This window comes from Opisthorchis viverrini (genome assembly GCF_000715545.1).
Source record: "Opisthorchis viverrini unplaced genomic scaffold opera_v5_144, whole genome shotgun sequence".
Classification (NCBI taxonomy): domain Eukaryota; kingdom Metazoa; phylum Platyhelminthes; class Trematoda; order Opisthorchiida; family Opisthorchiidae; genus Opisthorchis; species Opisthorchis viverrini.
Window position 1 is genome coordinate 1,123,011 of NW_008751800.1, and position 17,219 is coordinate 1,140,229.

General features: G+C 43.7%; 1 protein-coding gene across 1 annotated transcript in view; it reads left to right on the forward strand.

Moving 5' to 3' along the window:
- Positions 1 to 2,151: 2,151 nt before the first annotated feature.
- Positions 2,152 to 17,219, forward strand: part of T265_14111 (hypothetical protein) — a gene marked incomplete at both ends in the record, with an annotated part of 43,977 nt that continues 28,909 nt past the window's right edge. Inside the window, 3 exons of the mRNA XM_009172081.1 lie at positions 2,152 to 2,207; positions 7,444 to 7,616; positions 9,076 to 9,151. Coding sequence (XP_009170345.1) covers positions 2,169 to 2,207; positions 7,444 to 7,616; positions 9,076 to 9,151 — 288 coding nt within the window. The remainder of the gene's footprint in view (positions 2,208 to 7,443; positions 7,617 to 9,075; positions 9,152 to 17,219) is intronic.

The window sequence follows — 17,219 nt, forward strand, 5'->3', positions numbered from 1 at the left end:
AGAAATGACGTCAACGAATTTGACAGTAAGGGACTTAAGTCGCGTGCTCTCCCTGCTGTATCCAGTAGGTAAATTGACCCGGCTATTGACATCACATGATGGTCAGTTTGTCATGGGATCACTCGTATTCGTACGGTGTACGAATATCAGAATTTCCTGTCTCCTGACTTTGCTGGCTACCAACAACCTATCTAAGTGGGAAAGCGGGTGCGCTGTGATGAAACCTCCCGATCAGTTTTGCCTCATGGCCTCTCGCTCTGTGGCTTCTAAGATACTGATTTTTAGTGCATTCCATGAGACGTGACGGAATGTTGCTATATCAGATAAAGTAACTCCTTTTGAAATTTCGGTCGAGTCCGGTAAGGATCTAGTCTACACACTATCACTGCATTAATGCCGGTCAATCTGATATGATTTAACCCGTATGTTTTAGGTAAAGCCAGTATTTGCTCACCATTCTCATTCAGCGTAATACGGTAAATGTTCAGTTATACTTTGGTTAATTTTGTAAGTTTTAGTGAACAATTAGTGGTCACATGTATGCAAACCCCTTACCCCCTTATAAACCTCATCTCAGTTCACCCATTTTTTATTTCTTTACAAAGGTCTGCATTTACCTTGTTCTTCCACCAATGTGTCGTTGGTTTTTCTATTGATGAGGTGGTACAGAGGTCCTAGCAAAAAGTTACTCCGAATCAAAGTGACGTCACATGAATCAGAGCTGGAGTTTAACCTTTCGGTACGTATTTTTCCTCATGGGTCTTCTACCTGTTTCTCTCCAGTCCAAAAGCACGGGCAAATATCTTTTCGACTTGGTGTGCAGTACAATCGGCTTGCGTGAAACATGGTACTTTGGCCTACAAAGCTACACATTATTGCCAAATGGAAGAATGCGTCTTTCACAATGGTTAAAGTTGGATAAGAGGGTAGATTACCCGTGCTTAGATATCCCCCTTACCCCTCTCAGATTGTTTCACAGAAGGATGAGAATGGTCAAAAACTTCGATGCTTCTTTTTTCATACCAAATTTTTTCCCGAAGATATTGAACAGGAACTAATTCAAGCTACAACCCGCCATCTGTTCTACCTGAGTGTCAAGGCAACAATACTGAATCGGAACGAGACGAACGTCAATGGCAATCTTTCAGGTAATTTAGTTTTTGTGGTTTCCACTGACCGGTGAAATCATAATTTTACTTAGATAATGGTGGAGCATCCAGACTAGTGCACACCCAGTAGGCCTGCCTGTACTCTCCACCATTTCTGTGTGGTAGCTTTTCAAAAAATCAGTGGTAGCTTTATTTATTCCGCTGAGTAGATTCCAGGGAAGCATGCGAGAAGAAGCACTCTCTCTCAGCTGTAATACCTTCTGGCGCCTAGCTGCCATGCGACCCGAAGCACGAGGGCTGGGATACTGCCAGGTTGTCCAAGTGTAGATAGGGGAAGTCAAGAGACAGAAGTCGGGTTCGAACCACGGACCTCGCGCCTCAACCAATCGAGCCACCTCGCCCTAGTGACTGGCCTTCGTCCGAAATGTATTCACTGTTGCGCTGCATGATCAGGTTCGGTGTAACTGGCCCTCCTCCGTTGCTCTTAAACAGAACGTAAGTCTTTCAACTGTCATGGCTGAAACTCAAACTTACTCAGGTTGATTCAGAGGTACGTTTCATCGATAACTTGGTTCCTCCCATGTAAATGAGCTTTTTAAAATTATTTTCATTCATGGTCTTATATACAGTCTTCGCTAGAAAACGCACAGGTTTACATGGAGGTTGAAATTCGAACAGATACAGGTAGTTCAGCGGACACAGTCATGTCAGGAGTGTACATTGGAACTGCCTCTCATGGGGAATACGAAAGCAAACTGTTCAGATGAACCGTTGCTTTCCAGATCACCATGTGCTTTCTCGTCATGCCACCTGACCGCATGCTCAATTCAAGTCCCACCGGAATAGGATAGTAGACCGATACGATGTGACGCATGATGTAACAAATAATGTCAAGCCGCTTCAGAACCACTCTGTCGATCAACCTTATCGACTGTGGATAGCAGCCAAATGAATCAACTGAGTATATTCCTTTGATTCTTGATCGTTTGCGCGCTAGTGAACGAGTCGTTAGAAAATTCATCGTACCTATTGTCCATTACAGGTGACCTTTGTCCGAGCATGGATGTCGCAATTCTTCTTGCTTCGTTGGCCGCCCAAGTGAGTTTGCATTTCTCTAGTCTACCCACCAACACAACAGCCTTCAACGGGGATTTTTGCAAGATACCATTTGTAGGTTTTGTCTTCTGTCGTGATAATCTAGAAGTCTTATGTATGCAGTGGTGTAGACTGAATTTCGTTCGCAAATCCTCGATTGATGTTTTCGTTATTTCCCCGTTAGACTCGGTTTTCAGCTAGCCGTCTTTCTGACGCATCAAATTTGACATTGGGGTAATGTTACCCTGCCCTACTCATCCACTTCGAGTTGTGTGGCCGTTTTTGCCGACATCCGATCAAACATCACACGTGCATTGTATCGTCGCCGTCATCAGTAGCAATATAGCAGGGATCAGCTTCGGTGGAATAAGTCCATAATAAAGAGCGAATAGATATTGGGGTCTATTTCGAAAACTTTTAGTGTCCATAGCGAGAGCGGTTGAGAGGTTTGAAGATTCGCTCATCTCCCTCCACCAAGATCACCTTTTGGAAACGCAAAAGGTGGCTTTGGCTGCTGGTGATCCTTATGTGTTGGGACGGACAGATTTCTCTAGGAAATGAGGGTCCACCTTGCTTTAGTTTATGTTCTCATTTCTATTCTATTCCTAGCTCGTTACTTTTTTGCCACATGTTAATAAGTGCGGTGCCTTCTGTACGCACTCGTCGCATGGACATACTATTTTCTCCCAATCAAGATGGGAAAGTTTGAGAATCTGATTCATGGTCCCTTGGAGTATTCATGCCGATCGCAAATAAGATTGAGGTGGGACAAGGCTGAGCAACTCCACTAGTTGTAAAAATAATAGTCGTTCAGCCATAATACCCTTTCGGTGCCTGGCTTCTATGCCACCAGGAGGGACGAGGTCTGAATTTCTGCCAGGTCTCCCAAGCCTGGACATGAACAGTCGAAGTGAAGGGATTGGGTTAAAACCAACATGCCTTCCGACCAGAAAGTTTGCGCCTTAACCACTGAGTGATCCCGAGCTCCTTATTCATAGTTTCTGCTTATACGGCGTTGTTTTCATTGGTTATTATATTGCCTTCTATACGTATTTTTAATGCGGAGGATATTTACTACCTTACTTCTCTAACCAATCCCATAATCTGATGACGGGTCACTGAGCATGGTAGGCTGGCGCAAACTGTCTTCCAATAAAAGCTCAATGCAGAAATTGCCAAGGTCGTGCTTTGACGCACAGTCCTATCCATGCCAGCCGGGGTCTTAAACGGTCGACCAAAGTTAGATAGAGACAGCAGATTGTTCGACATTTACTCGCTGTTTATACTGTCTTATGCACGTTCTATGCGCTCCTGGATTTGTGGTAACGTAGAACAAATGATAAATGCACACAAGACAGCTATTATTAGTGGGCTGATATTATTCACGTGTCTTAATCGTAATGTACATGCACTGTGTTGCCAGGAAGAGGACATCTGCGCACCTAAGCAGCTTTAGTTTGGATGAAGTGCTTATTTCCATTCTTTGTTTCTTGTTTACAAAAAATTGGGCGATCGAGAAACGGTCCTTGAGGGTGGTAGTCTATAAATGGAAGTTTTTGTTAGGAAATGAATGTATCTACACCGTGCACATCAGGTGTGATTCGGTCAGTTAAGCACACGAAGGTTATGATTAAATCATCCTCCCGGCTAACTGCGGTTCTTCTATGTTTTTCCTTGAATTTGTCCACTGACCTTCCAATCAGATTCACGCTGTTTTTGTTTAGGTAGTTCAGACCTTCATTTAAACTTTTCACGCTCGGAAGCGAGCCCTCAATCTAGGTTTAGTCTGGTTGGTAAGCGTATCATTTTTGAATCCATGTTGCTTCACCATCTTTCTGGATATTGGCTAGTCGATCGTATCCACATTTCATCTGATGTTCGTGGAATTCCATTCACTAGAAGACAAACATGCAACTCCATTTGATCACCCTTTCCTACTTTTCCATCCACTCGGCCGTGATTTGTGGTGGTAGTGAGAAGTTCATACTACCTTTCCCACAGAACTGCCTCGTATGCTTGCGAGAGTTGTTTCGTTTCTGAGCCTACCTCACAGTACGACTTTTTTGTTTCTTCCGGGGTTGGAGTTGTCTCACATTTTGTATGTTTATGCCTTTTCTGGGAGTTTGATGCATTCTGGTTCAAAGAACGACCACTTTTCCCTACCATTATTATTACTCCTCCCCTCCCATTCGACTAGACTCCGGCTAAACTGACGGTCTTAAAAAATTTACTGCGACTTTTTCTAGCGAGAGTTAATCGGTTTTGTGATCCTTCGTCGAGAAATTTCACCGATTATAAAGCGTTTTCACACGGCTTATGTCCTCAGCTGCGATTGTTTTTGTTTAAGATTTCCCGCCTAGTACATGTAGCTTTGGTTTTTAGTAAAGATTGACAAAACACCCATCCAAATGACCTGAACCGTGAACTGTAGTGAGGCCATTAGTTCAAGTTGAACGAAAACGATCAATTCGTCTCGTCCCTACTGACTTGATTTTAGTAGTAGTGTACAAACGGCAAGTACCAGGCGATGAGGGTTTACAACCAGCTAATGGGATATGCTCGCAATGGCAACATAGACAACCGTTCAGAGGATGTTAATCCTGAACTATCTTTGTTGTCCAGCTATAACTCCCGGCGCCTGGGTATCCGTTCTGGAGCTTTCCTTAAGCAATTAAGCTTTGTCTTCAGTGTGCACTTTTCAAGTGTTGACGTTGGAAATCTAGGAATCATTATTTCTAATCTGCGTTTCATCAAGGGATATCTGTCAGATTGGGTCACTGACCAGCACGACGGGAGTTCTGAAATTCCCAGCCCCAGGTGACTCACCTATCTGGAACGACCAGGTCACTCTAATTTGCATTACATGAACGAAATTTAGGGACCGCAGGTTCGCTCGTGTGGTCTTGTTTCATCCTTTGTAATGTAAATACGCAACAGGAGCAAATGAATCAAACGCGACACGAAAACTTCACAGGTTCAATTCATTCTACGGGACCGGTTCGTTTGCTCGGTTCTGGGGATTACCACATGCGAACTTTTCACAAATACTCATTAATCCGTCGTCAGTCAGCCTGTCAGCTATAATTATGTATCAAGCATATGTTACTTCCATCTGCCAGGGTTTTGGTCACCTGAAATCGGAGAAGGGATAACCAGACATAGGAAGCGATGGTATAATTAGTTAGTGTTGAGTCATTCTAGTTGTGTGAAGAACTGGGTAACTGCGAGGCTACGCATGGAAGCCGATAGTTTTGATACAGGAGGGACTATGTTGTTGATCTAGGTCTGTTGGTGTCACTAACCTGTAAGTTAGTTTCTCGGGTTCCTCTCTAGGGAGACGGCACATATTAACCTGACTGAGTTTACTGGTAAGTACGTCCATGCTTCGTTTCCCGGTCTTAGATCGTCAGTCCCTCTGTCGTTTAGACCCTGCTAAGATGTACCTTTTCGTGGTGCGACGGTTTGCGTAGCTTAGCTACCCATTGAGCTATATTGGAGAATACCCATGCGACATCCAGTCTTTTCCACCAGGTTAGTTAGTGGATAAGGTCTAACAGTTTTCTGGCCCTTCAGGCGACGTTTTGCTTAAAAGCTAAACTGTTGTAGTAGCCTTACACTCATCAGCACTACCTTGAAGTCATACCTTTGGGCCGAAGGCTTTGTTTTGTACCCTAATGTTCCTCCTGTCTACGTTTGGGTGTCCTGGCAGTACTCGATTCCGCATACACCAACGATTAAAAAACATGTTCACCTTCGTGCCAAAGCGGCAGTCGCGTGGTATCATAAGATGAGTCGCCTGTAGGTCGGATAAGCCAAAAATGCAATTCTTCATTGACCTTCATTATTTCCTTTTTTCGATCTGATGATCACTCGTATAGCCTATCAGTCGGACACTAAGTGACCTGATCAAATCCACACCACCGCTTCAATCTGCTGCTCCACTTCCATTCACCAGAGCCCGTTATCCCGTTTTTGTCGAAACATGTAGTGCCCGAAGTTCAAAGCACGCGGACCAACAAGCTTCCCTTGTGCACACTGTCTACACGTTTGCTGCACTTCTGAAACGAGAACACAGGGTTGAAGTACAGTAATTGAGCTCACGGCACCTTCGTCGCCTGAATGATACCAGTTAAGAACTTTATTTGATTCCTCAGCTGAAGCAGGTGGTTGCGCCGGTGTTCGTATAGCTATCAGCTCCATAGCTGAGGTTTCCTTGCTTGGTTGAAGATTTGCAAACTGTCACTTCTATGTCGTTCGTCTTGCCACTCCCTTACGGACTCGCACCAGTCGAACAACTAACCGCTGTTTATTTCCAGTTTATTTCCAGTGTGATCCATTGTTACGTACTGTAGGTAAACAGATATGATACACTCTTGCTTCCTCAAGTGGGGGTGGACTTCCACAACTGACTTCCGCACTTTTCAACCAGGTCGCCAATGGTGAGGTTTGTAAATTTCTTCCAATGCTGCATAGTTTTTCACCAATCAAAATGCAATTAGATGGAAAATCCAAGGATGGACAATAATGAACGGGCGGAAACGAAGGGAAACTTATCGCACTAGTGGGCAGATCCCGAAAGTTCAAGATCCAGCGTTTTTTCGGATGTCATGTCCATTTTCGCCCATCTCTAGTTTATCCACGACACTTCTCGGGCTGCTGAAGCACGTCTGTGGACGATTAATGTTTCGTCTAAAGTACCTCCTATTTATTATTCCCAAAAAGTAATAGGCTACTCAGAACGACTTATTTTAGTCGCCTTCTGTTATCCACTTTGATGAATTTTCTCTTGAAGATTCTTCGTTGGCGACGTTTCGGGAAGTAGAGCTATAAACGGAAAAGTAATGGCTGAGGTAAACTGGACGTCCAAAAGAGCAGCACACCGAAGACCTAAATATCTGTTAGCCTCGTTTGATTTCTCCTCCGACCAATCCTTCTGTGCACAAATGTCAATTACCCGTAAACATTCACCAGAATAGATGGGGTTCACTACTGTTCTGCTTGTTTTATTCCTAGTGTTTATTTTTACGTTGACGATTTACGTAGACGATTTTCTTGCTTATGCGCCCGTCCCCAATTAACTCATCATCAACGAGCGTGTTGAGCGCATGTTGTATACCAACTAGGTTGAAGTTTGGCGCGATAAAAAGTATTTATCTGGTTGGCTCCACGAATTGTTATTATGATTTTTGGAAGCGTGAATAGTATTCCTTGATATTCTTTGTATTGTTTTATTTCGCAGGCTGAATACGGTGACGTGTGCGAGGATGATTTGGACGGCAAAGATGAGTCTCCCTTTCTCCCTCAGCGTTTACTACGACTTCTACCAAAGACACTAATTCATCAAGTGCAATCAAACCAAAGTTTGGCACAAAAGTTGAAGGATTGTTATAAGTCCTACAAAGGCATCACCAGGTGAACCACTGTACTTTATCAACTTTTCATGAAAGTTCTGATATTTTCCAGCCGATATTTACCCCAGCCACGGTCTGATTGTAACCGTATTATGATTCAACCGATGTTTTTGACAATATGTACACAAAATTTGCTATACTCGAGCACATTTCTATGGATGTTGATGGAGAAGCGTAGTGCTGATGTTATTAGGCTGTAGAGATAGGTACGCTGATGTGGGATTTACGGCTTATCCGTATTTTAGAGCCACCTGTATTCTTCTATGAGGGTACCAGTTCGCTGCAGAGAGGGAGGCACGAAGCTTGGGTCTTTGTTCACTAGAACGTGTGCATCATGGGAAAATTTTGTTTATAAAATAGTTAGAACGTACGGAGATTAAATGCGTTCGTTAAAGTTCTGTGGACTTGTGTTGCCCGGTTTCATTGTTTATGAGTGTTTCTCTTACATTACTTTCATGCCAATTACTTCCTACTGAACGATTTACTTGTAATCGGCATAATCAGCTACAGCTTTTCCCTGGCGAACTTCCATTTCTACTAGCATCGTTCTAACCTGTCCAGGAACTAGGTGTGCATTACTCGCACCTGGATAAAATGCCAGTGTCTTTTGGACTGACGCATTACTTAGCCGACTCTTGTGTTGTTTATCTTTGGAAATCATCTAGACCACGTGCATCTGGAAAGGTAACTCGGCGACAGGTGCACACGACTGACATAAATCTGAGGTGTAACTTCTGTCGGGACGGGGAGAAAGTGCGCTGCACCCTGCAGAAATCTTCGGGGCTGTTTTTTATATATTGCTTGATGCGGCAGCCTGCCAACGACTTTCGCGTATCGAGAACCTGTTTCTTTTCAATCTGTCAATAAGGCAATGAGGTTATTTTTATGAAGCTGTTTTATACAACTACCTTAATCCCAAAACTTGATAACTTTTGGTCTTCTTGGTAGGTTTTGTATAATGGTAAGTTCATTATACCGTCTAGTATTCATCTGGTGACGAGGTTTGGCCCCCGAACTTGCTTTTCATTGTTTCTAATCTCTGTTTATTGATTTACAGGATGGCTTAGATGGGAGTACTAGATTTTCTGAAGTTGGGGCAGTTATTTCCTTAATTTTAAACAAATGTCTAATGAATTATGAACACGTACTACACCTGACGCCATACCTGGACCGACTTAAAGGTAGTCGATAAGGATTTCAGCATCAGTCAAACACCAGTGGACATAAGTTCGTTTTGCTCCTGATAAGTCCCTTCTTATGGTTTGTCGAACCTTGTCGACACTGTGTAGTCACGCACTCGTTTGGAAGATTAAAATGCTGTTGAAAAGAGACTCAAACGAAACCCAACTGGACGTCTCTCTAACCGGTGTGCTACGCATAAGTCGGCTCATGTTTCGCTGGGGCTGCTGTTGACGATATTGAAGTATTTTTCCTTGTGTTTGCCATCCTTACCTTGACAGGGACAAAGCGGAATTGCAGTACCTTAAAGTGGCCCAACTACATCACTTGTTCGGGGTGGACTATTTCCCCATTGTAGTGAGTATTCATTTTTTGAACCGCGCTATCGTATGCGAGCACTTTCAACAGAACAACCCTTTTCACCAACGTCTGCCTTTCACTCTCAGGTGGTCGTATCTTTACCGGCAGGCAGGTTTTTTTAATGCAAATTTTAACTACGAACTGTGGACAGGTTCGCTCCTTTTTACCATCCCAAAAAGTATGAAATGTATGTACTGATATAACATTGTTGGTGTTCTTCCAATGTACAAATTTTTATGCCAATACAAAATGATCATCAAGTACACTAGCCACGTTACTGATACGCAGCTAGGTGCAGCAAAATTTGTGACTACGGTCCCTTATATTTTCTGTTGGGTGAAGTTTACCTTTTAGACGTTCTGCATAAACGTTGCTGTCGATCGGAATCAGAATGACGTGACATGTGATTACGTTTCGCTCTTCAAAGTGTCATAATTGGATTGCTGAGCTCAGTGATACACTTTCCCTAATGTTGCACCACTATTTCACGCAGTTACCACTGCTCCGTTGTTCCGGGACACTACTGGGGCGCACAAGAGAGTATCCAAAAGCATGCAAGATTAGCAGCAACCTCACTGAACTACTTCTTCAGCATCCAACTACGTACCGCCTTTTTCGATGCTATTTCCACATTCTAGAATGTATTGATTTGAACAGATCGTGAGTAGTTTTCATTCTAACCCAAACGACAGCGAGATTAAACGGACTAGAACGATCAGTTCTAGTTTCCTAACTGAACCAGATTACAGCTGGCATGGATCATCGGACATTTTCGACTTGACCAGGACGAAACCCTTCCGAGTATCTGTATATTTACCGCGACTGCTTAGCACTTTGCTACACCGCATAATTGGAGTGGCGGACGATCTAGTTCCAGATGGGAAACTTCGAGTAAGATATTGGGCTGTCCATACACTCTGATAGTAACAGTGCCTGTGAATGGCTTGTGAACAGCTTCGGAGGCTTATAATTCTCGAGAACTGTTTTTCTCAATCCGCTTTTCTATCGTGTGAAAGACACCCAATTCAGCATCTTATAACCTCATCTGTGTCGTTGTGGTTTACGGTCGCGACTTATGTAGCTTTTTCTAGTAATCAAACTGTCTGCTTTCGAAGAATAACCAAAACGAATTGTAATCTTCACAACGTACCTGGGTGTCTGTCTCAAATGTGTGACGATTTTTTGAATTGAATGCAGTTACTCTTTAAGTTCTTGCCTGTTAATCGAGCCGAATTATCCTGCCATTTCAAGCAAGATTAGCATGTTGTGTGTGGCATAGACTGTAGCACAAATCACAGTTTCCCAAAAGCTAGTTGGGATCTACACGAACCCAACATTCACTCTTCGTCAGTTGTCAAACTGTCACCGTTGGTTCGCGGATTTCACGACGGCTTTTGACACCTAACTTTTGTAGAATGCCACTTGAATTGGAATATAGAAGACATGCCGGAACACCTGAAGCTCTCAGCTAATTCAATGTGTCCAAAACCTGCTTAAATTTCATAGGTGACTGAGGCGAAGGCCACTCGTAAACACGTCTTAACTGCTTCCTGGGGATGCCAGTTAAAGCGAACGACCGAAAATGCTCATCTTTACAAATCGTACTGCTGAAAGGTGATTCAATACACCACTACAGAGTGGTCTGTTTTGGAGGATCATCATTGCAGACGAGATCAACTGGTATTCACAGCCTTGGGTTGAAAAACGTTCAATATGAAACACAAATTGGTGTTTAGGATCTTCTGATTACATGGTTCTACTCCATAACTGTTGGCTGTGTGTTGATTTGCCGTTTTGATTGCACATCTTCCACGTGAAATTCTCATGTTCCACCGTGTTCCAATACTCGAACCAAACTTCACCTTAGCGATGAAGCACTAGGTCTTACCGTATTTTTATATTAACGATTCACGTTTTAGGCTTTTTATAGGCTTCGAAAGAGAATTCCAGTCACCTCTTGGTATCAACAGCTCGCCTACCTGTAGTTTTGTTATCTTTCAGTGTGTACGAATGAAGTGCCCTCGAACACTGAGCTTGACGCGTTATCTCACGCGAAATGAACTTACTCCGTGGCATAGCTGGGTAAGCAGATACTTTTAGCGTTCCTTGTTTTCCATTCAATATTTATGTTGCCAGAAATCCCGAAGACATATTGCCTCAAGAGAGCACAGACATTTTCAGCCGAGATTCATCTACAGAATGAACTGCCCGACCAAAACTATTTACGTCCTACATCTAAATTATTAACTTTTGTCGGAAGCGTAACCAATACTTCAAATACCAATATACTATAAGCACCCTCCACAGTTGTTACTGTTGCCCGCGAGTAACGTTTTTCCCATGAACACTTTTTGAACCTTCAAATCGACACATCGAATTGCAATGAGATATTTCATAAGATACGTTGCTATTCTTTTGTTCCTTCATTGTCTGGCATTCGATACGGATTTGCCTGTACACACTAGTTGAACCACCGAACACCTGAAGATAGTTTGGATAACGATTTGCCAGGAGTTGAACCTGCTGCAGCGCGTGAGCCTGAGACTCCTATATAAGCTGAGGGAATTCGATCTTCGGTGAAACGCGCAGAGAACTACCAGTTGGCGTAAGAATGACTGCATTGAAATGGACACCAGCACTAGTGTCGTCCGTCAGTTTCTTTTCGTTTTAACATACCGTATGGTACGTTATAATAATACAAAACCCACCTGGTTTCATCAAAGGCCAAACCTTTCGGTTGCAATGGCTAAATAAGCTAATCAGGTGCGGAAGGAGTACGCTTCTATTATTACGAGAAAAAAAGACCCTCAGTTTATTTGTCAGCGCTGCGCTACTGTTATAAGGGAACGTTGGTGTCCCGCAAGTTTGACGCTGCTCAGGTAGTTTCGTCCGCAGATCAAGCAGCTCCAAAAGTTTGCCTGTGTCCCCATGTTTCTCGCTAGTCACTTACGAATGAACCATTTATATTCGAGCATCGGTGTATCCGATGTCTTGATAAGTGTCATATTTTTGCGGGGAACTTTCTTTAGCTCGGGACTCAAAATCAATGTTTTTTAAACCCACCTGATTTCTGTTTCCATACCATTTTTTTCTGTCGGCCCTGAAAGCCATTCCTCAAGTGTTTGTGGAGCAAGTGTTTGAGGTTGCGATCTATAAACGATCTAGTCCGAACAAAGGCGATCACAGGAGATTCTTTTTAGCACCGTTGTACATCTGCCGTATTACTGAAGCGGATATTTATAAAAGACGCTCTCTTATGTCTGTGTAAGTTGAGTTTTCCTTCACGAAATCTGAATCGGATGATCTGACATTTTGTTAAACCTTTGCAATACATCAGTTTAAGTTTCCTGATGGCATCAATGTCCGGAGCCAATGTAGACACTACGGAGTATTTTCATCCGTAACACCCTCCTTTGACTCGTTTTTCTGCTATCCTAGCACGCTTTTTCTGATCGACGCTCACCAGAGCGAAGAAGCACTGGCTTCGAATTTCGCTCTCAATAGAGCTAAGCGGTGACCACTCGGATTGAAATTCCGGACACCCGGTTTACGAGTTGGCGTGTCACTTCTACTTCATCAGCGTAGACCTAACAAACCGTAATTGTCAACGCGGTCGATATCCGCCACATTGATTTAGTGACCGGCTTTGAGTACCGACCTGATCCAGAGGGTTGGACTGACCGGACAGGTTAAACGCAAGCAGCCAGGCAAAGTATGTAGATCTCTCCTACCCCAAACAATGGCGATGTGGTCTGGGAATGAAGTCGAACTGTCTTTTGTGACAGCCATGTTAAGGTAGTAAGCCTTCTTTAAACTACAAGACTTCCGTATTCATGAGGACAATGGTGATATCTTTCCCCAGGAACAACGACTTGGGGAATTCAGCCCTAAAAGTCGCACACACCGAAGGGCTGACCGTGATTGGTACTACAGTAGAATAACCAATAAATCTTGCCATGAGTCTGACGCGGTGTAAAACTGATTCGTTGTGTGTAGCAACACCAGGAGTTAGTCGTCTGTCTTATTTGTTGCAGACCGGACCCCACAGTCACGTGGGCCAGACTATTCAGTCATTGGCTCTAGGCTTGGTCTCCCAAGAAAACCTTATCAACCACCGTCATTTGGTTAAGACTTTTGAGTCAGGAGCAGTGGTAGCGATCCCAACAGAAACCGTCCATCCTTCCACAGCCTTGTGAGCCAGACTCTTGAATCAAAAGGCCCAGGATGGAGTACCTCGATCAATTTCCCTTGATTGTGTCGATCGGGAAGTATAATCAGACCTCACCGTACTTCCTACGGTGTGGTCCACGATTCTTCGCTATCCTGCAAACAAGCGTCACCGAGTCATTCGGTTCTAAGCTATCTGGCAGGTGTGCCCAATGAAATCAAGTAAAAACTACCAAATTCGCGAGATCCTTTCTACACAGGAGCCTTCAGCTCGTACTTTACATCGAATCGGGCAGCAGGCAATGCTCGCTCATATCTCTTAATTTCCTAAAATCGGCGTATACTATGCCTCCGAAACACGCATAGAAGACTCAAGTTTAGTAATTCACTTTAGGGTACTGAAAGCCCTTTGCTTCATTGATACTCGGCATGAAAATCGGCGTGTGTATCTAATGCCAGCTTATGCCTGGACGGACTTAAGCTATGATGCTGGCGCATTCTACCGAGGTCCATTTGATTCGTTGGGCGTTATCGTGCTTGAGCATGAAACGAATGGTCAGGATTAGAGAAATACATTTCGTTGCAAACAAATTTGGTTTATGCGAGAGACTTACCTGGAACCCAACTGAATGTCTCGTTTGTGATGTTTTCGGGCAACTGAATGTGCTGCATCAAGCCGCCTCATGTTCCAGTTGCTACGATATTCGGGGTACCGCGATACATATATATACGTAATTCGCTACTCATAGGGTTGCTGAAAATGCTTCGACAGCCCACAACCGGTTTCGCCCTTTTTGGAGCTCATCAGGTAGGCGCAGTCCTCAAATGCTCAGGGTTTTCTCAGGTTGTATTTTTCCCAGCCATGGGGAGATAGATTTGTGAAGATCAAGTTTGGCTTCGTCCTACAGGAGGAGTGCAGTGGACACATTTTTACTCCGACAGGTTCTGGAAACAAACACCGCTTCGAGCAGAGAGCACTAGTTTGCTTCCTTGACTTCAAAGTGCCTTTGTCTCTGTTGGCTGAGCGCTTTAGCAGTATCTGTGCAGCGAACAGGTGCTCTGTAAATTTTTAACCCTCTTTGTAGTGCTGGGTAGGTTTGTGCAATTAGCTCTCATCAGAGTTCACTAAATTTCATGATATCAGATACGGCTATCTTCCACCGCCCTTTCAACTTGTCATTATTATGACCATGGAAGACTCCCTGTCTGCCTCCGGCGTCTGTGAGGTCGAAATGTTCATAAGGTATGTTCTCACAGGCATCCAGTACACAGACGGTGCAGATCTCGCTTCTACCCCTTCTAAATGTAAATAATATTGAGTATTCTAAATAATTCTTCCTAATGTTTTGGTGTGCGATCCCTGTCTGCAAAGTGCGCTGCAAGATCCTAACTTTATACCTTCAGATAAACCGATTGAGGTGGTGGACAAATTTGCTTACTTGGGGGATGCATAATTGGTGTGCGATCCCTGTCTGCAAAGTGCGCTGCAAGATCCTAACTTTATACCTTCAGATAAACCGATTGAGGTGGTGGACAAATTTGCTTACTTGGGCGGATGCATAAACTCTGGCAATCTAATGCTCAGAGCAACCAAACCCTCCAAATCTTCTCAGTGTCACTCCTCGATTCACTCGTGAGCGATTTCGGTTGGTGCCTTCAATAAGTAGCCATCCGCTCTCACACCCAGGTTATCGGCGAACGAAACTGCGAGAATTAGAATCACTATGAAACATGTCCTCAGTCTCCAGGCGATGATGATCTTGTGGTCGTTGGTGCGAGTTACCCATACCTGTACGGGCAGCTTCGCTGAAACATTTTGACAGTTATACTTCCCTTGAACACGCGATACAATGGCTAGTTGGGATCATTTTTTCAGATTTGTTCGCAGAACACGACGTGCATTTGAAAGTTTGCTATTCGGTCGAAGCATAAACAAGAATATGTTCCGGAAAAGCATCTAGATTTGTTATCCGATTAAAATTTCTTAGCTCCAGATGATATTTGCATCATAATAGCGCTGCCTTCCGAATATACGCTTTCCGCACCATCAACGTTCAGTATTAGATGTGCGCTTTTTCCCCCGGGGTTTCTGATGTTAATCTGCTAGTTGTTTCGAGAGTAATTATTCATTTTGCCGCTTTCTGCTGGCCTTCACTGCCTGACCTTCAGATCGATTCGCATCATGCCAAATAACTCGATCTCGACGGGTACTTTCTGTGTGTATGTCTCGTGTGCAAGGTGCATCTTGCCATTGTATAAACATCTCCTTTCCACTGCAAGTAGGATAAACAAGGTATTTTAACGCAATTTCCCATTGGTTTGGTGTAATATTTTATGTTAATCGATTACCCAGACTGTGAAGCGGGCGTCAGGCGCATGAATACCGCAGTGCGTCACTAAATTGGCACACACCGACCACGCACAAGAACACTGCGGAAGATTATTCCGTTTAACAGCCATTTGGTTACCCGCGTTGCAAGCTGCATTTTATAACCGGAAGATTCCTCTTCTGACAGTTTCGTTAATTATGCTTTGCTGGTCAGGTATCAAATTTAATCGAAGGCAGACTCGAGTTCGCCGTGAGCAATCTTATTACAACCTGTGTCATCTGTAAACCGAATTCACAAAAAAAAGCACAACCCTAGAGAAACCTTCAAACGGGAAAAAGATGCCACAAGAAATAGTTCCTGTTCCCATACGACTTGTGTAAAATTTTCGAATAAAAGGACCCTCTTGTTCGGAACAGAAAAAAAATCTCAGGAGCATTGGTACCCCCAAACAAGTAACGGCCGTAGTACATCCCAGATAGACTCACTTGTGAATGTGAGATTTGTCAGTGAATGCAAGGTGTTTGCCCGCGTGACTGGACAGAGCATCCGACGGACAGTTGCCACGATTCGTTGTTATCCACAGAAGGTACGATTTGACGGGCTGTTTCGACCCCATGGCTAGCTGTTTCCCATTCAAGCAACGTTCATCAATGCGTGATGCGCCCTGAGGTATGAGACCATATAGGCGATGTGCATCCATAGTAATCCGAGCTCATGAAAAGATCTAGGTAGGTAGTTAACGAAGGCTTGCCTGGTCACATTCTCACCAAGCAACATAGAATAATCTGTTTCGCGGGAGCATGGTGTCTGCATTTTGCATATATAGGTCTTCTGCGCAATGCGTTTCTGGGTCTCCCTTCATCAGTAGTTCGTGGTTTGGATGCAATTTTTTTGCGCGAGACTCGAAACCTTTAAATGCTATATTAGTGCAATTGAGCATAGGTGATTAACGCTTAGGCCCGCACAATTTCACGCGCCCTTCATCAACCGCTGTCATAAGATATGCTAACACGATGATTATACAGTTCATGCACCCTTTCGTCCTTTGTACATATCCACCTACGGTAAGTGGTAAGCGATAATGAACACAGTGACCTTGGAACTAATGGTCCTTACTATGTGGAGGCTACTTTACAGCCGCTATCTCAGCTTTCACTGCTTTCAACCACCGACCAAAATTGCGAAGACAGTTCCGGTTGCATTGCTTTCATTAGTTCACCTGATGTTTTGCCCGACTTCCTCATAGTTCACTCAACGTACCTGTTTTGGGAAAAGGGCATCACTAACTAACACAAGCCCCAAGAATAGCGAAACCGGTCGTGGGCTGTTGAAGAGCATTTAGTGATTTGCGTCTATACAAGCACTTACTTTTTTCTTTTCACTTCGTCCTGTGTGGAGTTAATGTTTTCAGGGTATAATCTTTTCAGTGCTATAGACTTTACATGCACACAACTACTTATGGATATTGCTGAGACTCATAAAGCCTCAGACCATGATGGATGTTGAACGTAGAGCGCTACTCAAGCCATGATAGTGTTTTCTCGACCTCGGATTCGTCAACCCTTCTA